This window comes from Panthera tigris, chromosome E2 (assembly GCF_018350195.1).
Source record: "Panthera tigris isolate Pti1 chromosome E2, P.tigris_Pti1_mat1.1, whole genome shotgun sequence".
Lineage (NCBI taxonomy): Eukaryota > Metazoa > Chordata > Mammalia > Carnivora > Felidae > Panthera > Panthera tigris.
The window spans coordinates 49,549,712-49,575,674 of record NC_056674.1 but is presented as its reverse complement, the minus strand read 5'-3'; the positions used below and the strand labels follow the sequence as shown (position 1 = coordinate 49,575,674).

The window sequence follows — 25,963 nt, the reverse complement described above, 5'->3', positions numbered from 1 at the left end:
TTTAATACATCTTTCTTACAATAATTATGTGCAGTGTTTTTATATAATAAAACACGGTTTCAATTACAGCATTTTTGTATAACATCCTCTACAATACTGAGATTGTATTACTTAACTCTTTTCCTCAGTCAGACACACACATGCAGTAATCATATGTAGTACATGTAGCAAACACACAGTATAACATACAATATTCACATAAACACAGAGTACGTCAACACATACTGTATATTTCACAGTAATGCAAATAGAGTCTGGAAAACGTTAGAGATTTCATTAAAACATTAACTAAAATCTTACTGTTGATGGAACTGCAGGACGTGTGATGCTACAGCACACAGTGTGGTTAAACCTCTTGACCTTGGCTTGCCCCACGATAACCACGGGTGAGGTAGGTGGAGTTTATTCTGCAGAAGAGGAAGAGGGAAGCATGTCGACATTTGGCAGTTCAACCTCAGGAGTTTGCCTCTCGTGACTTGTTGACGGAGTCGGCAATTTTCCCTCCCAAACTGGCTCGAAAAGTTGGGTCAGCCTTGTCTGCTTAGCTTTTTGCCTCAAATCTTTAAGCATCTCGGCATAAGGGGCAAATGCTGTGGAGGTGAGGCGCTTAAATTTGAGGCTGCGATCAAGCATAGGGTCACACTCTATCATGTCATTGAAAATTCTTTCCAAGGCAGAATTCCATTCTGATATTTTGGTCGCTGTAAGAGGGTCAATTCTTGAAGTCTTAGGCTGACTCTCATTGCCGTCCTCATCACTGCCGACCCCAATGCCTTGTTTTGCCATCTCGTCCAGGTCTTCGTTGGTGGGTTCTACTGCCTTCTCTGCCAAAATTTCCTCCACATCTTCCTCCTTCATGTCGTCAAAGCCTTCTCCACTTATTTGCCGTGCGATATGCATTATGTTTTCGACACTGTTCTTTATGCTTTCTGCAACACCTTCAAAGCCTTCGAAATTTTGCACACAGTCTGGCCAAACATTTTTCCAACAGCTATTGATAGTAGCTTGTTTGATGCTGCCCCAGGCTGTCCCAACATAATCAATAACGTTACGTATGGTAACTGACTTCCAATAGTCCATCATGGTAGTTTCCTTGTTGGATTCGAGAGCCTGGAAACCCTTGCTATAAAGCTCCCTGGTATAGTGTGCCTTGAAAGCTTTTATTATACCCTGATCCAGGGGTTGGATGAGAGATGTAGTGTTTGGGGGCATGAAAAGAACTTCTACGTTGGGGTGGGCATTTTTGAGTTCTTCACAGCAATGGACTGGGGCGTTATCCAAAATTAATAAAACCTTGAAGGCAAGGTTTCTGCCCTGGAGATAGCATTCAACTTCTGGTACGAAGCAGTTGTGGAACCAGCTGGATGTCATCCACGCTTTTTTGTTCCATCTCCAATGGACAGGCATATGGTTGACGCTTTTCCCTTTAAGTGCTTGTGGATTCTGGGCTCTGTATACCATGAGAGGTTTGCACTTGAAGTCGCCCTTGGCATTAGTGCACAACAGCAAGGTTGCATAGTCTTGGAATGATTTAAAGCCAGGGGCTTTGCAGGCCATCTGTGTTATATAGGTTCTTTTGCCAACGTCCTTGTAAAATAAGCCAGTCTCATCAGCGTTGAAAACCTGCTCTTCCACGTATCCTTTGTCCTGTATAACACTCAGCAAATGTTTTTTAAATTCTTCTGCAGCCTCCCGGTCTGCAGAACTTGCCTCACCTGCAAGTTTAACATTGTTCACACCATATCGCCTTTTGAAACGTGCAAGCCAGCCAGCGCTGGCGGAGAAAGGTTTAACGTTTTTCTGGCCTTGGGTTACATGACCGTAAATTTCTTTGGCTTTCAGCCTCACGACAATGCTGTCCACCACGCCTTTTTTATCGGTTGTCATCTCATGAATCCACAAATTTAGCCGCTTTTCCATCTTTTCCATAGCTTCCTCACGCACTATAGACGTTACTTTAGCACTTTCCGGAGCAGCCTCACGTACAGATCGGCGAATTTCCTTTTCCTTTTTCTTGATGTACCGGATTGTTGATTCATTAACATTGAACTCACGGCCAACAGCACTACAACTCATGCCTGAACGAAGCTTATCTAGCACACGTATTTTCTCCATAAGGCACATGACAGCCTTCTTGCGCTTAGGAGCACTAGGCACCACTTCACCACTACGCTTGGGGGTCATTTTTAACAGCAAAATCACCAACAAAAAGCACGGAAACGCAAAAAACGTGGCACCAAATAGACTGCAAATAGGACAATTATTTACAGCATGAGAGATGAAGCAAGAAAGCCCATTGTCTGCCTTGTTCAACCTCTGCTAGTACACCGCACCGCTGGTTGACTCCAGCTTTTCATCCTCTGCGCATGTCCGCGAATAACCCCAAAAAGCACCGCGAATATTGATTTTGGGGGTACAGTAAGTTTAAGCAAGCAAGCGATTCGAAAATACCAAGCTGTAAATAACGAACGTCAACTGTATTCCCACAGACATATAATTTTGTTTAAGCACATTTATTAAATCAAAGCGTCCAGACAGCGCTGGAGACTACAAGTTCCATCAGGCACCGCTTCCACGCGGAGCCTGTGCTCCGTCAACCACTACAGCAGCGCCAGGCGCTAGGCATTGGCCCGGAAGTGTCGCGTTTGGAATACGTAGCCCTTTTTGCGCACGCGCACACGTTGTGGGGGCCGCCCCAGCCGCCGGCTCCCCCACCGCAGCTCTATGGTCTCTCCCTAGAGCTTTGCCGTTGGGGGCAGCTGCTGCGGTCCTGTGGCTTCGTCCGCCCGGTGCAGCAGCAACATGGAGGAATTCGATTCCGAAGACTTCTCCACCTCAGAGGAGGACGAAGACTACGTGCCGTCGGGTGAGCGTTTGGGCCGCAGGCGAGAGGAGGCTTGCCCCGCCCCGCGCTTCACGTGAGGCGTGTTTGGTCCGGCGTGCGTGGCCCGGGGCCCCGGGTGGCGCCGGTCTCGAGCGTCCCCACAGCGCGAGCCCCGCATCCTCGCCCGCGTGGTTTCTTCGCGCGGTGGTGCGGGGCCGAGACGCGTGCACGCGGGCGTCTCGCACTGCCACTGCCCGCGGCCTGGCTCGAGCCTCCGCCCCTTCCCGGAGCGCGGGAACCGGCACGTGAGCACCACCCTGATCTGGGGACGCTGGCGGTGGCTGTCGGTACCCGCACCGCGCTGGTACTGAACTCCCGTGAAAGGCAGTGTGAGCGTAGGATGTTGTCGTCAGACCTTTCGTCCCGAGGGGCTTGCCAGCCGGCACCGCGTCCAAGATAAATCTGTCTACTCTCTGCCCTCGCATGGGATCTAGTTATTAGAAAGTTCACGTATGATGCATTTTGTCCTTTTGCGACGTATACCTGTTACTCTCTTTTCAGCTCCCCCCCTCCCCCCGCCTTCCTCTTTTTGGCGTAGGTTTGTCAAACTTAAAGGGGTCATTCGAACCTACCCCTTCCCCATCCTGCGCCTTCCCTCGGACTGTCCCATCTCATGGAAAGGCTCTACCCACACAGTCGCTCCGATCAAACAAAACCCTTAGGACTCATCCATCCTTACTGTCTCTCCTGGTTCAAGCAGTCAATAAGTGCTGTTGTGTCTACGTGGAAAATCGTTTTTCTGACCGCTTCCTCGCCAATCTCACTCACTGCCACCGAACTGCCGTTCTTCGCTAGGATTAAGGCATAGCTTCCCAACTGGTTTGCCCCATTCCGTTTCCATTCTTGTCCACCAACATTGGTCTTGTGATGGTCAGAGTGGTTATCTGAAAGCTAGTTTTCGTGTTTTTTTTTAAATTTTTTTTTCAACGTTTTTTATTTATTTTGGGGACAGAGAGAGACAGAGCATGAACGGGGGAGGGGCAGAGAGAGAGAGGGAGACACAGAATCGAAAACAGGCTCCAGGCTCCGAGCCATCAGCCCAGAGCCCGACGCGGGGCTCGAACTCACGGACCGCGAGATCGCGACCCGGCTGAAGTCGGACGCTTAACCGACTGCGCCACCCAGGCGCCCCGCTAGTTTTCGTTTTAATGAAAGTTGTGCATCCACGTAAACATAGTCCAATATTTCTAAAAGGCCTGTCTAGAAAACTAACGGTTGCCATCACCCTTCATCCCGCTTCATTCCCCCGCGGAAGAAACTGCTTTCCAGTTTTTAATTTGGTATTTTCATTGTGTGCGGGCTTCACCCAGGCGCGGTAGGTCTTATTTTAATACCCTCTTACTTCTTCCCCCTCGTTCCCAACACACACCCTTCCACCATCAGGCCCTCCCCAACTCCCCAGCCTGCCGTTGTTACCATGTCTAATTTTGGTTAGATCAGTATTCCATGTTTACATTTTTGTACTGACTGTGAACAACCCCAAGTTCAGCTCTGAACCAGGTGATCCTGTGATTGCTTTTCCTACACTGCTTGCTTTCTGTGGAGTTAATAATTGCCATTTTGCTGTTGCTTAGGTGTCTATGTCCTTCCTATTAATTTGACCCTAAATTCTCAGAATTGTATAAAAATCATCTCTCAAGGTAATTTGATTCATTAAATAATCTTTTACTTTCGAAGTCCTGTCTTTGCCTTCTGACTTCCGCCTTGCCTTGGTTTTACCACTTTAAACCTAGTATCTTTGTCACCATCACCCCTCTGGGTGTTCCATTCATCTGTCTTCCGTTTCTGTTGGATTCCGTTTCTTGGGTCCTGTGTTGTCTTTTTTTCCTTAGCGTGTTCCACCGAAATGAGAATAAATCCTCAACTACTTGAGCACGGATGATGCATAGTAGACATTCAAGGTGTGAAAACAGTATTTCTAAAAATAATGATGTTACCCTAAGGCCTAATTGGTGCTTGTTTGGTATAGAATTCTGTTTTATAATAATAATTCTAGGATTTATAATGATAGCTTTCCATTAGAATGTTAAAGGAACTGCTTTATCGCTTTCTAACTTCCAGCGTTTCTATTAAGAAGTTTGTTTTGCTGATTTCTGCTCATGTATGTAAGATCTCTTTATCTCTAGAAGCTGATAGAACCTTGTCTTTGTTCCTGATTTTTCTGATATTTCACAGCGCTATAACTTGGTAGGAGTCTGTTTTCATCGATTGTGTTTGGCCTCTGGAACTTTTGGGGGGAGGTATTCTCCTTTCTTCATTTTCTGTCATTTTTTGGAAAACTCATTATTCAGATGTTGAATCCTGTGTTAGATCTTCTGTACTGGCCCTCTAATTTTTATCCCTTGACTATTTTCTAACCCTTGACTTTTTTCCACTTCATGGGAAATTCTCAGTATCTTCAACTCCTGTATTTTTTCCTTTCATATTTTTACATTTGAATAACTTTTTTGTTCCTCGAATAGTCCTTTTTTTTTTTTTAATTTTTTTTTTTTAACGTTTATTTATTTTTGAGACAGAGAGAGACAGAGCATGAACGGGGGAGGGTCACAGAGAGAGGGAGACACAGAATCTGAAACAGGCTCCAGGCTCTGAGCTGTCAGCACAGAGCCCGACGCGGGGCTCGAACCCACCGACCGCGAGATCGTGACCTGAGCCGAAGTCAGACGCTTAACCGACCAAGCCACCCAGGCGCCCCTCGAATAGTCCTTTTTTATAGCATCATGTTCTCGTTTCATAGTGCTGAATCTTAGTGCTCTGTGGATATTAAAACTAATTTAAAATTTTTAATGTTTAACTTACATACAGTAAAATTTACTGTTTTCAGTGTACTGACTGTTCTGTCAGTTTTGATAAATGCTTAGAGTTGTGTGACCATCACCAGAATTACCAGTTCCAAGGCCACCCTCACCCTTTCCTCTCCAAATAAAAGAGATTATGAGGGACACCTAGGTAGCTCAGTTGGTTAAGCGTCTGCCTCTTGATTTCTTCTCAGGTCATGATTTCACAGTTCATGGGATCTAGCCCCATGTTGGGCTCTGCACTGACAGCGTGGCGCCTGCTTGGGATTCTTCCTCTGTTTTTCTCTCTGCCTCTTCACCCACTCACGTGTGTACTTGTGTTCTCACTCTCTCAAAATAAATAAATTAAAGAGAGATCATGATGTCTGTATATAGAAGCCATTTTAGTTTTTCTTTTACAATAGGTATGCCTTTTGTTTCTTTTGCTTGCCCTTCTGCTCTTGATAAGACTTCAAGCATGATGTTGAGTAGGAGCGGTGAGAGTGGACGTCCTTGTTCCCATTTTGAGAGGAAATTATCAATGTTTCACTAGTATGTTAGCTATACGTTACACATGCCTTGTGTGTGTGCTTTAAGCACTTTACAGGGACTAACTCCTTACTAGCTCAATCACATAACACTAATGAATATGTGCCGTTCTCCACGTTTTACAGACGAAGGAGTTGAAGCACAGAGAATTAAGCAACTTGCCCAAAGTTGTTCAGCTACAGAGTAGCTGAGGTAAGATTTGAACCCTGGCAGTCTGCATATACTGCTCCTTACAGATGCGTTTTATCAGGTTAAAGAAGTTGCCTTTCCTCCTCATTTGCTGAGAAGTGAATTTTGTCATATCCTTTTCCTCTGTTGAAAAGATTATGTGTGATTTTTCTTTCTGTTAATATGGTGAGTTAGTGATTGATTTTTGAATTTTGAGCAGCCTTTTATTTCTGGGATAAAACTCACTTGGTCATGATGTACAATTCTTTTTATGCATTGCTGAATTTTATTTGCTTATATTTGTTGAGAATTTTTGCTTTTGTTTATGAGGGATGTTGGTCTGTAGTTTTCTTGTAATTTCCTTGTCTTGTTTTAGTAGCAGGTATTGCTAGCCTCAGAATGTGACGAAACATTTCTCTAAGGTCATTTTTATTCACCCTATATGTTTGCTTTTGACTTTACTAGAAGATTTTCAGTGATTCATAGTTGTTCGACTCAGATTTAAGCATGGGGGACTGAAAAGGTGACGGGGAGCTCTGTCTTTGGACAAGATGTATTCATTTTGTTCTTCATTATCTACAAGGATGTTATTTGCTTCTTACCCTTTTTTTCTTTTTTGTCATAGTAACTGCATGGGATTTGATCTTTTTGTGTGTATATATAATTTAAAATTTGCTTATCTCTTATCAGTGAGATTGAGCATCTTTTTACATATGTAAGATCCAGAGCCACGTTTTTCTCCTTATCTGTCTGCAACATTTACCCGTTTTTATGATGAAAAATAACCTTATATTACTATAAAAGCAGGACATGAGCTTTGTAAAAAAAGTTAGAAAATTCAGGCAGTTAAGCATAAAAAAATAGAATCATTACATTCCCACCACCCAGAGATTATCAGTATTAATCCTTTAGTGAACGCTGGTCTTTTTCTACACTCAGGTGTAGATATTTGTATTTTAACCCCAACCTGAAATCATACTTTTTCATGTTACTTTGTTATCTGCCCTTTTCAGTGAACAGTCTCTCCCTGTCCATTCCAGTAAACATTTGACACATCTTCACATACAGACTTTACTCAAATTTTCCCATTTGACCCAGAGTAGACTGTAGCTTGTTTATTCAAATCAGTTAGGTTCAGCGCTACCCAAATCACCTAGTTGTCCCATCTTTTAAATTTGTTTTAATCTAGCATGCTCTGTAATGACATTGATTTGCTTAAGAGATCAAGCAGTGCGTCCTGCAGAATGTCTGTCCTGCAGAATGTCTTCTAGATTTGTTTGGTTGCTCCCTCCTGGTCTTTTAGGTTGTTCCTTTGTCCTTTGAATTTTCTGGAATTCTGAAATTCTGAAATTTCTGCAAGTTAGATCTAAATGCTGGGTGGGTTCAAATGAAGTATTTTTGGCTAGAATGCATCATAGATGACTGTGTGTTTCAAATGCCTTAACATCAAAGACACACAATCCAAGTTGGTCACCTTAGTTGCACCTCCTGACTCCAGATGATGAGAGTCTGACCCCTCTATTGTGTAATTGTTTCTTTCCTTTAGGGCGCCTGGGTGGGTTAGTCAGTTAAAGGTCCAACTTTGGCTCAGGTCGTTATGTGACAGTCCCGTGAGTTCAAGCCTCGCTTTGGGCTCTGTGCTGACAGCTCAGAGCCTGGAGCCTGCTTCGGATTCTGTGTCTCCCTCTCCCCCTGCCCCTCCCTTGCTCCTGCTCTGTCTCTCTCTGTCTCAAAAATAAATAAAAACATTAAAACATTTTTTTAAAAAATAAAAAAAAATTGTTTCTTTCCTTCGAACTGAAGAATTCTGTGTTGTAATACACTTAACTGTTAAAACTGTATGTTTTGAGAATATTACTTGATAATCTTTGCTTAAATTGCTATCATTACAGCGTGAGAAGTGATGTTTTTCTAATTCTGTGGTTTTTCTACATTTTTTAGTTAATGTTCTTCTGTGATGTATTGCTTTCTCTCATCAACTGGGACAGAATAAATGTTTCATTTTCCTTAATTATTAACTTCCAAAATAGGGAATAATTTTAATAGTAGGTTAAGTAGTACAAATCATTTTTTGTCTTAAAAAATTTTTTTTAATGTTTACTTATTTTTGAGAGAGAGACAGAGTGTGAGCCGGGGCAGGGGGGCAGAGAGAGGGAGACACAGAACCCGAAGCAGGCTCCAGGCTCCGAGCTGTCAGCACAGAGCCTGACACGGAGCTTGAACTCACCGACCGAGATCATGACCTGAGCCGAATTGGACACCCAACCAATGGAGTCACCCAGGCATCCCTATTTTTTGTCTTTTTTAAAAATATCATAAAGGGTGTACAGATTTTTATTGATTCACTATATGTACTCACACTTGTTCCTTTTAATGCTCAAGTCGTCACTTTGGCCACTAGAAGTTCTTTCAAGCTGGATCTTACATCCTTTAAATGTGACCCATTATTCTTAAGTAACTACCTTGCTTTCTGACACCGCAAGATGTCCCAGTTTCACCTTGTGCTTTCCTTCCCTCATACCTGAAATTGCCTGGTTTCTTCCAGGGAGCCCTTTTCATGATGAGTCATATCAAGGGATATAATCTGGACTCTGAATAGATGCCCATTGCTACCAGGGTGACATTGTTTCTGTGCCATTTCAGTGAACAGAGTAAGGAAATATTTATCTTAAAAAGAGTTAGAGTTCATACTAATGTTTTTTAAAGATTTTATTTTTAAGTAATCTCTGCACCCAGTGTGGGCCTTGAACTTATAACCCCGAGATCAAGAGTCACATGCTCTACTTGCTGAGCCAGCCAGGTGCACCCTCATACTGGTATTTTTAATGCAGTTTTAACATTTGAATTTTCATCTGATTTCTTTGATTTTATAATTGTGCATCATTTCTCTTACTCTGAAGATCTGGATCCCTAACATGATCAGCATCATTACTTGCTTTAACCTACAACATGAAATAGGTTCAAAATACCAACATTGATGTTACTACACGGAATAGAGTTTTTTGTTTTGTTTTTTGTTTTTTTGTTTGTTTTTTGTCTTCAGGATGGATCTTGCTAAGGGTGTACAGTCAAAATACTGTGTTTCTGAAGTCCTTGGAATAAATCCTTTCTTTATCAGTTACGTTATTGTTTGGGTGTAGAGTTATTTATTCAAATAAGTATTTGTTTATTCCAACTGTTCTTAATTTAAGGGATTTTCAAAATTCTTCAGAAAGATAAACACAGAATTCTTGCTTTTACCCCTTGCTATCCCACTGTGTTCAACCCTAACCTTACAGGTACCTATTTTCATTAGTTTTTTTGTTTATCCTTCCAGTGTTGTGGGTTTTTGTTGTTGTTGTTGTTTTGCAAATACAGTGCAGCTAGGTACCTACCTAGCTTGTAGGTTTATGTTTTTTGCTGTAGTGATTTTACTGGGCTTTCAAGGGAAGCAAAATGACATTTGTGTGTTCAGACTGCTGTCTTAGCCTGGAACTCAGTCCTTTGTTCGTGAACCACTTTCACCTGTCACTTGGGGTCGAATGCACATTCTGCACGTGAGAATGCCCACGTGATGGGCTGCTTCTCATCAGCTTTGTTCTGCTATTGTATTTGTAGTTTTCAAGAGTTTTTAAAGTTTTTTTTAATGTTTGTTTATTTATTTATTTTTAATATAATTTATTGACAAATTGGTTTCCATACGACACCCAGTGCTCATCCCAACAAGTGCCTTCCTCGATGCCCATCACCCACTTTCCCCTCTCCCCCACCCCCCATCAACCCTCAGTTTATTTTTCAGAGTGAGAGAGAGCATGGATGCATGCAAGTAGGGGAGGAGCAGAGAGAGTTCTAAGCTGGCTCTGCACTGTCGTACTGTGAGATCATGACCTGAGCCAAAGTCGGACACTCAACTGACTGAGCCACCCAGGAATCCCTAGGTTTTTTTAAAGTGTTTTGAAAAATGCTGAAGTCATTATGTCGTGATGGTAATACGTTCTTTTATCTTTTTGAAGATTTTATAAAGGCTTTTTTTTTTTTTCTTATTGTGTTATCTCTGAATGACTTTCATGTTTTCAGTTTTGCCTTTCATATTGGAGGCTTTCCTCAAATGTTTGGTGGTCCTTGGTTCTTTGTGAGTGAAATATTTAAAAGCTGATTGGATGTACAGGAATATTTAAAACAGTACTATTTGTAATAGTCCCAAACTAGAAACAACCTCACTGTTCATCAGCAGGAGAATGGATAAATACATCATGGTCCAGTCATGCGGTGAAACACTACTTCAGAATGGGAGTGAATAAACTGAGCTACAGTAGGTGACCTACACACAGCATGTTGAGTGAGAGAAGCTGGACACTCAGGAGTCAAATTGTAGGCTTCTGTTTGTTTAAGGGTGGAAACCAGCCAAACCTGATCTGTGGTGTTAGGAGTCACGATGGTCCTTGGGACGGGGTGGTGGCCAATGCCTGGAACAGGGCACAAGGGGCCTTCTGGGATGCTGGTTCGTGTTCTGGTTTTTGAGCTAGGTCTGGTTATACAAGTGTGTTCTCTTTGTGTAATTTCATTGAGCTGTACGGTAGATTTGTGTGCTTTTCAGTGTGTGTGTTATGCTTCAAATGAAAGTTTACATGAAGTAAAAAAGAAAACTACTTGAATCTCCATATGGATAGGATTTATTGACTGATGCCTATAGAGCGTGGTCATCCTGGGCATCCAGGTAACACCTTCTCGTTGGGAACCCCTGAATGTCAGTGTCTGAGGATGGGAACTGGACTTTTTTTTTTTTAATGTTTATTTACTGAGAGAACGTGTGCACATGTGAGCAGGGGAAAAACACAGAGGGAGAGAGAATCCCAAGCAGGCTTTGAGCCAGACACGGGACTCAATCCATGAACTGTGGGATCGTGACCTGAGTTGAAATCAAGAGTTGGACACTAACTGACTGAGCTGCCTAGCCATCCCTAGACATGTTTGTTCTTTCTGCTGTGTCTACCTGGAAGTCTTGAGGCCTCTTTTTTGTCAAGGTCTCTTTTGATTACTTTTTTTTTTTTTTTTTTTTTTGGAGAGACAGAGACAGAGCACAAGTGGGGGAGAGGCAGAGGGAAATGGAGACACAGAATCTGAAGTAGGCTTCAGGCTGTGAGCTGTCAGCACAGAGCCCAACATGGGGCTCGAATCCACTAACTGTGAGATCATGACCTGAGCTGAAGTCAGACGCTTAACCTACTGAGCCACCCAGGTGCCCCTCTTTTGATTACTTTTGAAAGATACCCAAGTTGTGGTGGGAACAGTAATTTCTTCTTTGAACAGTACAGTAGTAGAATTGGAATTTCTATTCATTCATTCATTCATTCATTCAGCAAAGACTTAACAAACAAAATCTGTGTCCTCATGGTGTGGAGAGCATAATAGATATTGCAAACATCAAATATAAGCAGGTTGACTTATGGAGGGAAATATGGATGATCTGGAGGCCTAGAATAGGGAAGACTTCCCTAAGGAAATGATATTTTCGTTAGACCAAGAATAGAAGAAACTACTAGACTTTATTTTTAATGAAAATGTCTTGTCTCGATGTGTCTGACCACCCTATTATGTGTGTGATTTCAGGTGGAGAGTATAGTGAAGATGATGTAAATGAATTAGTGAAGGAAGATGAAGTGGATGGTGAAGAGCAGACACAGAAAACCAAAGGGAAAAAAAGAAAGGCTCAGAGCATTCCATCCAGGTGATGCTGCCCTCAAGGCCCTTGGAAGTCAGGGGCTGTTGTCACAGCTTTCCTGATGGCTGGGATTGGTCTGATGAGTTCTTACTACCAGGGTTTCTTATCTTTGTTTTTCCAAGGGAAACATTTGGTGACATTTAGGATTAAACACAAAAGACCCCACAAAACAAAGAGTGGCATCCTCTGTGTATGGTTTCTTATTTTCACTGTCTCACATCTTGCAGGTGATAGCACAGCAGTACAGTTAGCTATACCTTCTTCTTTTTAGTGACTGCATAGTGTTACATTAGGTGGTTACACCTTGTTTTAAGCATTCCCTTATTGAAGGACATTTAGATTATACCTTGTCTTTCCTACAGCAAACAAGACTCCAGTGAATATTCTTTGTTACGTCTTTTTGTACAGGTACAAGTATATCTGTGAAACAGATCTGTAGAAGTAGAATCGTTTGATCCAGGGTTTGTACAGTAAAAAAATTTTTTTAATAAATATTAGCAAATTGCATTCCATAGGCCTGCTACTGAATTACACCCCCACCACCACCAAATTATGAAAATGTTGACAGGCTATTTAGCTCAGATAAGAGAATCTTCCATAGAAGTCTTTTATCTCTCTTTGATTAGTATTTATATCTTTTTGGGCATTGAAGCAAAAAAGCAGATTATCGTTTATAAAAAATGGAAAAAGAATTTTCATAATGAAAATTGAAGTCAGAATAGTCTAAGAAGCAATTTACTCTTTTAGGTCTTGGGCCCAGTTCTCTGGTCCTTGAGTTTTTCTGTATGCCAGCTTTCATATTTTCAGAAAGTGGGAAAAAACATGGATTTTTTTTTTTTTTTTTTTTTACCTCCTGAGAACTCTAGGAAGAAACAGTGCCAATAAATTTGATGCTCTCCTCAATAGAACATGTTCTCCAATTGGAGTATATGTTCTTGGAACACACTTCCTGGACAGATTGATTCTGTGAGGTGATTTTGGGTGTTTTCTTCGTGAAAATAGCTGGTCCTGATTTAGAAGTAAATCACTATATTTTGAGTCTCAGTGTTTGGGGAAATTGCTAACTGTATGAGCTCAATTCTTTCCTTCCACAGAATCTCAGCTTACCTCCCCTGCCTTCCCCGGGGGGTGGTGGGGTGTTAATCAGTAGTCCTCAGATTTTAAAGTTTTCTCGGATTTGCAACAGTATGTTTGGAATCGAGGAGGGGATAGCTGAAATAATTTCACATTATCTGTCTTGTCTTTCCTTTTCCTCATGACTGTTGGTGATTTAGGAAGAGAAAACAAGGTGGCCTCTCATTAGCAGAAGAGGACGAGGAGGACGCCAACCAGGACTCCGAGGGAAGTAGCAGTGAGGACGGAGATGCAGCTGCAGAGCAGGAAGAGGACATTGGCTCAGACGACGTGAGGAGGAAGAAGGAGGATGAGCTCTGGGCCAGCTTCCTCAACGATGTAGGACCAAAGCCAAAAGTGCCCCCAAATACACAAGTTAAAGTAAGTTGATAGCCACACGAGGTGTAGACTTTCCGGAAATACCCTAAGTTCCCCAGATAGACTTTTATTTCCAAACTGAGATTTGATGCTTACAGCAGAAGGCAGACCAGATGCCTTTTTTTTTTTTTCCTTTTTTACATTTATTTTTGAGAGACTGAGAGAGGCAAACTGCAAGTGGGGGAGGGGCAGAGAGAGAGGGAGACACAGAATCCAAAGCAGGCTCCACGCTGACAGCACAGAGCCCAATGCGCGGCTTGAACTCACAAACTGTGAGATCATGAACTGAAGTTGAACGCTCAACCGACAGAGCCACCCAGGCACCCCGTGACCGGATGCCTTTTGAAAAGAATTCTAAGCAAAAAGCAAAGCATTCCCTATGGTAGAAAAAGCAAGCCTTTCTAATCAAATACATTTCCAGTAGGTCTTCAGTTTGGAGGTGAAACATTTCAGAATAGCCCAAAATAGCATGTTGGGATGGTTCTTTTAGGTTTCATCCTTATGTGAAACTGTGATAGTATCTCTTACCTTTTTCACAGAGTGGAGGGAAGACTGAAGGGACGGGTTCAAGTAAATTGTTGGTCAGAGCAGAAGAGCTGGAGAAACCTAAAGAAACTGAAAAAGTTAAAATCACCAAGGTGTTTGATTTTGCTGGTGAAGAAGTCAGGTAAGGTGACCGTTACAGACTTTGAAACTAGTTTGTTTAAAAATGAGCATCTTTCTGAATGGTGTTAGACATCTGGCCTCATTCTACTCTATCATCATAATATTTTGGAAGAGTTTTGTTTTCCACTCCAGGAAAGTGGTGGTTCCATGAATTATCAGGGAACATGATGTAGTTGTGGGTATTGTGAAGTGTCTGAGAGAAAAAAAAAAAAAGAATTAAGTATTTGGTTCCACTTATTGCCATGCCTTGTGACTTTGGCTGAGTCATTTCTCGCAAGAGTCATTTCTCCCATTTTCTCCCCAAAATTCATATTGGAAAAAAGAATTTGGCATTATTAGTTTTATAAATTGTGTGGAGCAGAACTTTTTATTTTTTTAAAAATATTTTTCCCCAACTTCTTCTGAAAGATTTCACACAGCATTATGCTACAAGAATTAGTATTACAATGAGTACCCGTATACCTATTATACACATTCACCACTTGTTAATGTGTGGCCTCTGTCTCCATCATCTAGATCTGTATTATTGTCTTTTTGTTTTGGCTGAACCATTTGAGAATTGCTTGTAGTCATGATGCTTCACTCTTAAATATGTCTGCACAGTTTCCTAAGAACACGGGCATTCTTCTCCATGGTATAACATAACTGTTACATCCACTAAATTTCACATTAATGCACATTATTATCTAAATCTGTGGTGAAGGATGCTGATTACAATTTTCAACTTGCTGCAGACCAATACTCTTATAAAACACAATAAAAAGGAATTGCTAGAAAAATAAATTTAAAAGATATAGAAAATACAAGCCCAAATTTTTAACAATGAGATTCAACAGATACAAATATACATTTCAATAAATATAGTCTAAATGAACATCAAATAGGAATAGGAAGAGATTTATATAGTTCTGCATGCTGTTTATTGAAGGTGGGAGTATAAATAATTAGTACAGGGAATCACTGTTCTGTTTATACGTTTACATTATTCTATAATAAAAACAAAACAAAAACCCAGGATTAAAGTATCAATTCTCAATACTTAACATCTAGATGCACACCTTGAATACATACTTGTGTATATTAATTTTTAGTTTTTAATGTGACAAAATAGCTCATTTCTTTGTTAATTTATTGTGTCTATGATGGATATATGATCGCACTACTGGAGGATAATCGATATGTAAATTCTGTGGGTTTTTTTTTTTTTATGTTTATTTTTGAGAGAGAGAGAGACAGCGTGAGTGGGGTAGGAGCAGAGAGAGAGGGAGACACAGAATCCAAAGCAGACTCTAGGCTCTGAGCTGTCAGCATAGAGCCCGACGCAAGTTTCGAACCCACATACTGTGAGATCATGGCCTGAGCCAAAGTTGGACGCTTAACCCACTGAGCCACCCAGGCGCCCTGTCTTTCTTTCTTTTTCTTAATAATCCTCATCATAAACCCATCTCACAGATATTCTCGTGAGGATGGAAATACAGATTTTAAAACTGTTTCAGTTAAGTTCAAGATTTTTATTTTTACTTTTATACAGAATGAAGTCAGTGATACTGTATTTTCAAAGTTTATCTTTAGTGCTTCATCAGTAGCCGATTCCAACAATTTGTCCTGTCAGGTTATAATTAAATTTAAGGTATATTTCAGTGGAAAACAGGATTTCTGCATGCATGAATTCCCTGTGTCTGGCTATTCTTTTGACAGAAAATGGAATTCAGAACTTTCAGTGAGACATGTTAATCTGTAGAAACTCTGTTCTTCCAGGCTTCTGGCTTTCGTTTTTATTTATAATTTATTTGCTACTGAAATCATGTTGAATCATTTCCTTACATGGAAGTACTAAGATTATTAAAAATACAAAAGGTCAAGCCAAGTTAATAAGCCAAGTTATACTGTCTGGTTGAGATCTTTAAAATTGGAGACCAACTGGTGTTTTTCTTTTAAAGACACTAAGTTTATTCTGAAGCTCATCTTGTCAACAGCATTTTTCTCTTTCATAACCATTGTACCTCAGCACGCGATATAACATATGCACATTTCCGGTCAGCTTTCAGCTTAACACATATAAAGACAGGCATTGAAAAAAATGTAGTGCATTAGCCTTACATAATTTACAATTTTTACTGCTGTACTAAGAACAGTGGAGTTGTTTGTTGTGGTGGCAGGATTTTTCTCAGCGAAGGAAGCAGTGTGTTAATTTTATGTTCTAGCACAAGCTCCTTAATCTAATCTGTTCTCCTGTCTTGCAGCTGTGCCATTAGAACATACTCTTCAATACACTTAAATTCCAAATCACACTTGTTAACAGTGCAATCTTAGTTTTATTATACAGATTGGTGTCAGTTAATGTTTGTCAACCAGAAACTGATAAAAGAATCCTTTGCATCACCCTCATGTTTAAATCACACATGTATCATAATTTTCATGTTAATAATAACCTGGCATTCTTCAAATGCATTGAAAAACCTTTTGCTAACTTTATTATCATTCTCACTATCGTAAGCTAGATCTTGAAGCCTTCAAGCTGTGGTGTTACTGGAAAGTTGTACTTGAATCAGCTTCTTTATCACAGATTCACCAAGCTTTCCAAGCAGACATCTTCCATAAAGTCTGACTGATGTCTTGGCGGGAGCTTATTCTTCTTTAGTTAACCAAAAGCGCTTCTTTCTCGGAGTACTACAATACACTAAGTAACGTTAATGTATGGAATTTGGCACCTGTTTCTATTGGCTTTTTAGATCAGTACTCTTTCTTTCAAAGAATTCTTTTGGTTTTGGATTTATGATTTGTATATCAATACCAATGAAGATTGGATGAATTCGTTGCCTCATTAGCCAAAACATCTGCAAAGAACTCACTATGGTTTTAGCACTACATGATCAAAAACCAAACTCCGTGTATGAGTGCTCATAAAGTAAAAGCAGTTTGACCTTCGATTGGCCTTGTTTCTTTGGAATTGCTTCCATCATCACGTGGTTTACTACTGCTGCATTCAGAAAAGCTTTGTTTTCTTTAGAGAAATACCCAGGGAGGCTTGTTTTGCCATCAGTACATTAGGATTAAGAAAATAATACTGATTTTACTTTCTTAATTTAATTATTTAAAAAAATTTTTTTTAAGGTTTATTCATTTTTCAGAGACAGAGAAAGAGAAAGCCTGAGTGGGGGGAGGGGCAGAGAGAGAGGGAGACAAAAAAATCTGAAGCAGACTCCAGGGTCTGAGCTGTCAGCACAGAGCCCGAAGCGGGCCTCGAACCCACGAGCTGTGAGATCAAGACCTGAGCCGAAGTTGGACGCTTAACTCACTGAGCCATCCAGGGGCCCCGTCTTAATTTAATTTTAAACTATAAATTTAAAAAGTCACACTCGGTTAACAATTAGAATGATTGTAAAAATAATTTATAAAAATAAATGCTTATGTTTTGTCACATTTTGGGGTTTTGATAAAATAACCCTAAACTATCCCATGCATTATAGTGTTGCACTGTGCGTGACTAATACACTGATGTCACATGTGACCACCTTGCGAGTTTGACAGTATCCAAATTGTTTTGTATTCATTGAGTCCACTAGTCATGTCTTGAATATTGTGACATTGTCAGATTGCTAAACAAATTTTCAAATACTTACGTTTTCTGTACCCATCTTGTATTGGACCAATAACAAGTAGTTTTGTAGCCCACATTTTAAGTAGCACTATATGCAATACTACTCAAGTTTTTTACCAGTTTTTCCAATGATAAATTCTTTTATAGCTGTATTTCTTGTTCAAGTCCAATATCTAATCCAAGATTACACTCTGCATTTAGTCTTTTTAGTCTTTTCTTGTTAAGCCCCTTTTTTAAACCTTTCATTTAAGTATTTCGTGACACTGGTATATAGAGTTGACCCTTGGACAACACAGGTTTGAACTACATGGGTCTATTTGTAAGTAGATTTTTTTTCCCACTAAATACAGCACAGTACCATAAATGTATTTTCCTTATGATTTTCTTAGTAACATTTTCTTTTCTCTAGCTTAGTTTATTGTAAGAATACAGTATGTAATACATATACAAAGTGTGTGTTAATTGTTTATGTTATCAGTGAGGTATCTAGTTAACAGTAGCCTTTTAATGGTTAAGTTGGGGGCAGTCAAAAGTTACACGTGGATTTTGGACTACATGGTGGGCAGGTAGCAGCACCCTTAACTGCTGGTTTTTCAAGGGTCGATTGTATGTTTTTTGTTTTTGTTTTTTAATGTTTGTTTATTTTTGTGAGTGACAAACAGAGCACAAGCCGGGGAGGGCAGAGAGAGAGGGGAACACAGAATCTAAGGCAGGCTCCATGCTCTGAGCTGTCAGCACAGAGCCCGACGCGGAGCTCAAACTCACGAACTGTGAGATCATGACCTGAGTGGATGCCAGACGCTTAACTGACTGAGCTACCCAGGCGCCCCAGCAATTGTATGTTTTTAAGAGTCCATCTGTTTTGCAGGATGGTCCTTAGTTGGGAATTTTGCATAGTTTACTCATGATAGGCTTCAGATTCGTCACCTAGACAAAAATGCTAGGTGATGTTTTTCTTCCTAGTACATCGATAACAGTAAGTTAGACCACTTAGGCAATATCTGTCAGAATTCTCCATTGTAAAGACACTCATTTCCCTGATAATCAATCATTTTGGGATCCATTAGATAATTCTTGATGATGTGAATTAGTAATGTTATTTTGCTGCCGGAAATCACACTGGAAACTATATATAGAGTTCTCCAGTAGAGGGTAGCAGAACACTGACAGTAAGCCTTTAATGGTTTGGAAATCGTACAAAATAATGCAGAAAGTGTTTGATACACCAATAGGAATATATAAAAAGTTTTAGAACTCTTTCTTGGCTTGTATTATTTCCCATGTGTCATATAGGGTAGCCAGGAAAGATTTACAGCTTTATGATCAGCCCTACACAGGGAGTAAGAAAAGCTGGTAAATAACTGTTGTTATGAGAAATCATTAAATTTTCTGAACAAATAAATTTTGTGAATGTATTAGTATTTATATTAATGACACAAATTTCCTATTTCATTTTGTAAAGCAAAGGGATGGGAATTTTAAGTACTGGATAGGTATTTGGGAATCTGCTATTTCTATCATTTGTCAGAAGAGGGCAGCATGATGTCTTTTAAAAAAAAAGAAATTGCTCAGGGAAGCGCCTTTTTTCCCCCCTACAAATGTATACATTCTCATGTATACATTTCATATTCAGAAGTAATGTACATTTTTTAAACGTATATTGCAGAGATACGTAATGGGACAAGCAAACGTTCTCTATAACTCCTTCCTCCTAAAGAAAATAAAACCCTGTTAATAATTGGCATTTGGCAGGATTTTTTTTAACTTAGATTATTTATACTTAAAATTTAGGTATTGTAAGAAGTCCTCACATAGGAATTTGGGAGGCCTGAATTACAATTGACAGCCAAATGCAAACTTGACATATGGATTTGAGCATATCTTTTAATCCCTTGATGTCATTATTCTGCTTTTTCTTTTTCCCTTTGTATCAAGTTAAGAGCATTACTGCATCTAAGAAATGTGAGAAAGAGCTAGTGATGACTGTAAGAATTTGTAAGTATAAGCATAAGGTAGTGTTAGCACAAAGTTAGTTTTTTATGTTTAATTATGTTTTAATGATTAAGCTGTGGATTTTCATCTTTTTGTTTTGTTTTCTTTGCCCTTGAAAAATGTGTAGCTTGTAATCCTTTAGGAATGAGGAAAAATTGTTTGTTTGTTTTTGAATGTTTATTTATTTTTGAGAGAGAGGCAAAGCACCAGTGGGGGAGGCAGAGTGAGAGAGAGTGAGAGAGAGAGAGAGAGAGATTGATTGATTCATTCTGAAGCATGCTTCAGGCTCTGAGCTGTAGCACAGAGCTTGATGTGGGGCTCGAACTCAACGAGTCTCGAGATCATGACCTGAGCGGAAGTCGGACATTTAACTGACTCAGCCACCCAGGCACCCCAGGAAAATAGTAGTTTTTATTCTTCTGTATCACATAACCAGCTGAGCCAGTTAGCTCAGACTTTCCCAAATGATTCACCTTTTGGAAAAGGCCAGTCATGGAAAGTTTCTGCCTAAATAAAGACTTTTTAGGAAGTTCTGAGGAAGTGAAATGAAGTTAAAATGACATTTCTGCTGATAACGCTTGAACTGACTATTGCTAATAGTGGGTGTTTCCTGTCAGGGTTCCCTCTTGTATATTTGAAGTGGTCTATAATTTAACTGTTGTCCTTTTTTTTTTTTTTTTTTAAGTTTATTTAATTTTTTTTAATGTTTATTTTTGAGACACAGAGACAGCATGAGTGGGGGAGGGGCAGAGAGAGAGAGAGAGAGACCCAGAATTTGAAGCAGGCTCCAGGCTCTGAGCTGTTAGCACAGAGCCCGACACAGGGCTTGAACTCACCAACCATGAGATCATGACCTGAGATGAAGTCAGGCACTTAACTAACTGAGCCACCCAAGTGCCCCTCTGTATTTGTTTTAAGACAGTTTGTGTATGCGAGCTGTTGAGGGGCAGAGAAAGAGAGAATCCCAAGCAGGCTCCCTGGCTGTCAATGTAGAGCCTATTAGGGGCTTGGCCTCTGTGAGATCATGACCTGAGCAGAGACCCAGAATTGGATGCTTAACTGGCTGAGCCACCCAGGCACCCCTAACTGTTCTCTTCCTTGAAGAAGGTATTTTGAGAGCTGAAGTTCTTACTGATTATTAAAAATGGATTTCTTCCAGGGGCACCTGGGTGGCTCAGTGAGTTAAGCATCTGACTTCGGCTCAGGTCATGATCTCGCCATTCATGAGTTCGAGCCCCGCGTCAGGCTCTGTGCTGACATCTAGGAGTCTGGAGCCTGCTTCAGATCTTGTGTCTCCCTCTCTCTGCCTCTCTCCCATTCGTGCTCTGTCTCTCTCTTTGAAAAATAAACATTGAAAAGAATTTTTTAAAAAATGGATTTCTTCCAGACATAACTGTCAATGAAGAGTAAAAGTCTGCTTATGTTTTTTCTTGTTGATTCCTAAAGTCCCTGAGAGAAACATAACAGTTTATAGATGTCATTTCTTTGTGACTGTGGAAAGGACCTTGGCATTAAGAAACTAACAGAGATACTCCCATAGGCTATGCTTTTTTCATGGTTTCTTTGTGGAACTTACTATATATCCTGTGTTGTCATGATTTATTTCATGGTTGGCTGTCCTGATGGACTGTGAGCCCCTAAAGGGCAGAGACTATGCATATATTTTTATTTATACGTTCCATATCTAACACAGCGCCTGGATCTAGGGTCTAGGTTGCTTTTCAGAAACTGTTGACCAAATTGCTTTAGGCGGCCGCGGCAAGAGCTTTGTTGTTGCTGTGGTAAAACAAGTGAACAAAACAAAACATGCTTTGCATAAAGGCTTCTTTTACTTTCCTTATAGCTTGGACCGCTTGATCTTCATCTGTTATTGTGCACATTCTAAGATCTTACAGTGATGTGCCTTGATGTGGATCTTAAAATTTGCGATGTCAGCTATGCTGTGGGAAGTCAGTAGTAAAGTTTCTTTTTTGTTGACAACCTCTCACGTATTTTCTCTTTTTCTGAAATTCCTATTCAGTTGATAATAATCATGAAGCTATGCTAGGTTATGCTGTGGAAACAAACCCAGAAACTCAGCAGCTTAACACAGTACAGTTGACCCTTGAACAGCACAGGTTTGAAGTGTGGGTCCGCTTCAGTGTGTATTTTTTCTTGTGTGATTTTTGTAATATTTTTTTCTCTTTAACTTACTTTATTATAAGAAAATGGTGTAATACATACACAAAATGTGTGAAATCGTTTATGTTATCAGTAAGGCCTCCTACCAACAGTAGGCTATTAGTAGTTAAGTTTGGGGAAGTAAGAGGTTATACGCATATTTTCAGGTGTGTGGGGGGTCGGTGATCCTAATCCCACGTTGTTCGAGGGTCAGCTCTATATACGTATTTTTTACTGGTGCCAAGTCCAGTCCACGTGGGCAGCCCTCCATCCTGTAACTAACTCAGCCGTGTGGAGCACATAGCTTTCGAGGTTGCTGTGGTAAGGGAAGAGTGAATAAATAGATTTTCATTTAAGTACCCTGTTTTCACAATGAGACTTCAGCCCTGCGCAATGAGTTTGGAAATTCTGTGGTTTTCATTTCTCCAACGAGTAATGGGGTTTTGCCAGGTTGGATGGGGGACACCGTATGGTATGAGGTTCAAGAAGGGGGTCTGGGATCTAGTTGCTCCTGATACAGACTTGCAACTCACGTTAGCCCTGCTCCTCTCCTTCTCCCTTCAAAGGTTCCTGGTATTTCAATTCACTGAGCCATTCTGGAATAGCGTAGTACAAATCAGCTTGCTTGTTCGCCGTTCCATATGGCTATAGGCTTAGGTCAGAGAAAACAAAAACCAAAGCCAATTTCTACTTGTTTCTTTACTTTCTACCTTTAGAAAATTTGAGTGGCATCTTTTTTCTGTTGCATCTTTTCATCGTATCCTTGTGTAATTTTGCCCTTTGTAAATTTATTTACCACTGTGTAGTAGGGAGTGGAGAATCAAGTGTGTGTTCAGACCATCATTTCTAAGTGCAAGTATCTGCTTGTTCCTTAAAAAAAAATTTTTTTCATGTTTGTTTATTTTTGAGAGAGGGAGAGAAGATGAGTGGGGGGAGGGCAGAGAGAGAGGGAGACACAGAATCCGAAGCAGGCTCCAGGCTCTGAGCTGTCAGCACAGAGCCCACTATGGGGCTCGAACCCACGAGCCGTGAGATCATGACCTGAGTGGAAGTCAGACGCTTTACCGACTGAGCCACCCAGCGTGCTGAGTATCCACTTGTTCTTAATGAGCCATCTCAGGTCTGCCCCCAGATTCTACCCAGGGCAAGGAGATGCAAAGCAACTCTTTAGTCCAGTACCCTGGGATTCTGCGTTAAGGTTTAGGTTTGGGTGTGGGTTTGTTTTGGTTGCCTGTATAGCAGTGTAAAGAATTACTTCAGACTTTAGTGGCATAAAACAATTGTTTTATTGTAATTTCTCATAGTTCTGGAGGATAGCTGGGCTCAGGCAGCTCTTGCGCAGGGTGTCAAGCAGTTGTGGTTAGTGGCTGGATATGAAGCCACCTCGAAAGTTTCCTTGTTCTCATGTCTTAGGCCTGGACCAGAGCAGGCTCTTCAGGCATCCCTTTCTGTGTGGTCTTCCTGTATGTTCTGCGTAGCGTGGTGGACCAGAGGAGCCAGGCATCTTGCATGGTAACTTGAGGTTTAGAGGTTGCATTCTCAAGAGAGAGCGCCAGGTAAGAGCTGTGTCATCTTCTCAGCTAGCCTCAGGAGTCATGTAGTGCCACCTCCACCGAACTCTGTCGATTGGCAGCACAAAGGCCCACCTGATTAAAAGGAGGGGGTGCCCTATACCTCCCTTCTCATTGAGGTGATGTCGGGTTTTGGAAGAGCATGTAGAATGGGTTGTGGCAGCCATCTTTGAGAAACAGAGTCTACTATGGAGTTTTCTCTAGCATGGCTGCTTAATCTCTGGACAGTCTTGGAAAAGTGACTTAACTCCTTAGATTTCCTGTTTCTTGCTCATGAAATGTAAATGTGTCAGCCATTGCAACAGAAACGCTGTGTGACAAACCATCCCCAAAACTCTGGTATACAACAAGCGTTTGTTCGTTGCCTGTGTGTTTCTGAGTATCTGGGGTTCAGCTGATCTGGATTTGGCTCTAAGTTGCTTGTTGGATTCAGATCTGCAGTGTGTGTCTTTCAGCCATCTTGGACCAGCTTGAGGCGTATTCTTCTTATGGGGCCAAACGCAGGGAACTGAAGGGGCAAGTGAAAGAGCACAGACACGTTAAACCTTTTCCTGTCACACATCTCATTGACCATTGAAGCGTGTGCCCAAGCTCAACATCGGGGGGTTAGACAAGTTTCTTCTTGCTTAACAGGAAAGGAGTGTATATTTGCTGAATGATGATCTAATCTGTGGTATAAATTCTCTGTCCTGTTTTTGACTCTTGACTCTCATTACTGAGAAGTTCATTGGGAGAGTAGAGAGATACACCCATTAAGCCTGATAAAGAGTAAGGTAGGACCAGATTTTGGAGGGTCTTGAATGGGAGGTTTGGCAATTTATATTTGATCCTCTGAGTAATACTGAGCCATCGCAAGAATGTGGGCAGGCGAGTAACAGAAGGTAGTGTTGCTTTAAGTCACCCCTCAAGATTAACTTGCCAGTCTTTCCCGGTGAAGATTCTCAATACAAAACTCTCCAACTCTTACTCTGTGCCGCTTGAGTAGGTGACACAGCACTGAATGCAGGAATGAGATGGCTCTCAATAAGAAACCTTGCTTCTGCTCCCAAGAAGCCTGGATGGAAGGAGAGAAGAGACAGCCTTACATTCCTGCAAAGATGGACTTTATTGGATTCACCTGCCATTATTCTTGGCCAGTTTACTGGAGGACCTGGTTGAACATTTAGAGTACGATGACCTTAATCTTGGGCCCTCCTACAGATAGATTGGAATTTAAACAAAATTCCTCAGATGTTTTTATTGACTTGGCAAGACTGAGCAGGCATTAGACACTTCTCTCTTTAGCGGAGATTTCAGACAGTGTAAATAACCCTATTTGATCCTTTTAGGACTCAGTTTTGTTGAGGATCATTTTTCCAGGTTTGACATTGGACAGGATTTCTCAATCCTGTAGCTTTTTTCCACTCCCAAATGGGTGTTGATCTAGCCAGTTTTAAGGTATTTTGTTTCATCTTTCAGTTATTTTAGCTGTAAAATAGGAGCATTCTGTGGAGTATTTCCAATTGTTTATACTGTTGCTCTTCTTGAAATAATGTAGTGTTTTCCTCCCGAATATTCCATCTCCCTATTCCAACTTTTACTAGACCTTTAAATATGAGTCCTCATCTCCACGTGAGGTGAGTGGCAGAGCCTTCTCAGCCATCACGTCGGTAGCCACAGGGGCTGTGAGTCAGCAGTGACTGCGGGAGCGTGTGGCCTTCTGGCAGAAGTAATGGAGGGGATTTTAGGGACATGAGGTACATTCGTTGTTGTTCACTTAGTAAGGGGAAAATGCCTTTCTTTAGAACTGTTGTAGTGGACTTGAATCAGAAGCCTCACTCAGTAGCCAGAGCTCATCGTAAGCTCAGTGGGTGTTTTCCTTTCTTAGTGTCATTTAATCCCCTTAGATTTTGTTTCTCTCTTTTTATTCTTCTTGTAAACTTGACATCTGCTTCCTTGCAGGGTGACTAAGGAAGTGGATGCTACATCTAAAGAAGCCAAATCTTTCTTCAAGCAAAACGAGAAAGAAAAGCCACAGGCGGCTGGCCCCGCAGCTGTGCCGCCGCTCCCTGCGGGGTCCGGGTGAGTGTCCTGCTCTCGGGCTCAGGTGCGCCTGGCGGCTGGTGAAGCGGCTTTCAGGACACGGACCCCCTTTAGCTCGTGGGACTCGCTTCCCCACAGCAGGAATTCTGCTGCCGCTTTGCCTTTCCTGAAATAGTCGCCAAAATGGAAGATGCAAAGGAAAATTAGCCTTAGGTTTCTCGTTTGATTCCAGCCTGAAAAAAGTGCTGATTTCCAGTGTTGACCACAGAGCTGAACATGTAGTAGACTTTACTTTTAAAAATCATTTTTGTATGAAAATATCAGCAGTTTATTAGAACTTCTAGTGGAAATTGGGCTAGAGTACTCGGTCCCATCCCCCAA

At 41.1% G+C, this 25,963-nt stretch overlaps 2 protein-coding genes across 4 annotated transcripts in view; one reads left to right on the top strand and one right to left on the bottom strand.

The window, feature by feature from the left end:
* Positions 1 to 402: 402 nt before the first annotated feature.
* On the bottom strand, positions 403 to 2,184 carry LOC102961395 (tigger transposable element-derived protein 1-like). The gene has a single exon (XM_007083368.2). The coding sequence runs from the start codon at positions 2,182 to 2,184 to the stop codon at positions 403 to 405; it is 1,782 nt and encodes a 593-aa protein (XP_007083430.1).
* Positions 2,185 to 2,701: 517 nt separating this feature from the next.
* Positions 2,702 to 25,963, top strand: part of CFDP1 (craniofacial development protein 1) — a 118,844-nt gene continuing 95,582 nt past the window's right edge. For all 3 annotated transcript variants that reach the window (XM_042968390.1, XM_042968389.1, XM_042968388.1), the window contains exons 1-5: positions 2,702 to 2,866; positions 11,968 to 12,085; positions 13,354 to 13,573; positions 14,110 to 14,237; positions 25,502 to 25,621. In XM_042968390.1, the coding sequence (XP_042824324.1) occupies positions 2,803 to 2,866; positions 11,968 to 12,085; positions 13,354 to 13,573; positions 14,110 to 14,237; positions 25,502 to 25,621 (650 nt within the window). In that variant the 5' untranslated portion in view covers positions 2,702 to 2,802. The remainder of the gene's footprint in view (positions 2,867 to 11,967; positions 12,086 to 13,353; positions 13,574 to 14,109; positions 14,238 to 25,501; positions 25,622 to 25,963) is intronic.

Coding starts and splice junctions, on each gene's coding strand:
- LOC102961395 (XM_007083368.2), bottom strand. CDS start 2,184: ATGACCCCCAAGCGTAGTGGTGAAGTGGTGCCTAGTGCTCCTAAGCGC.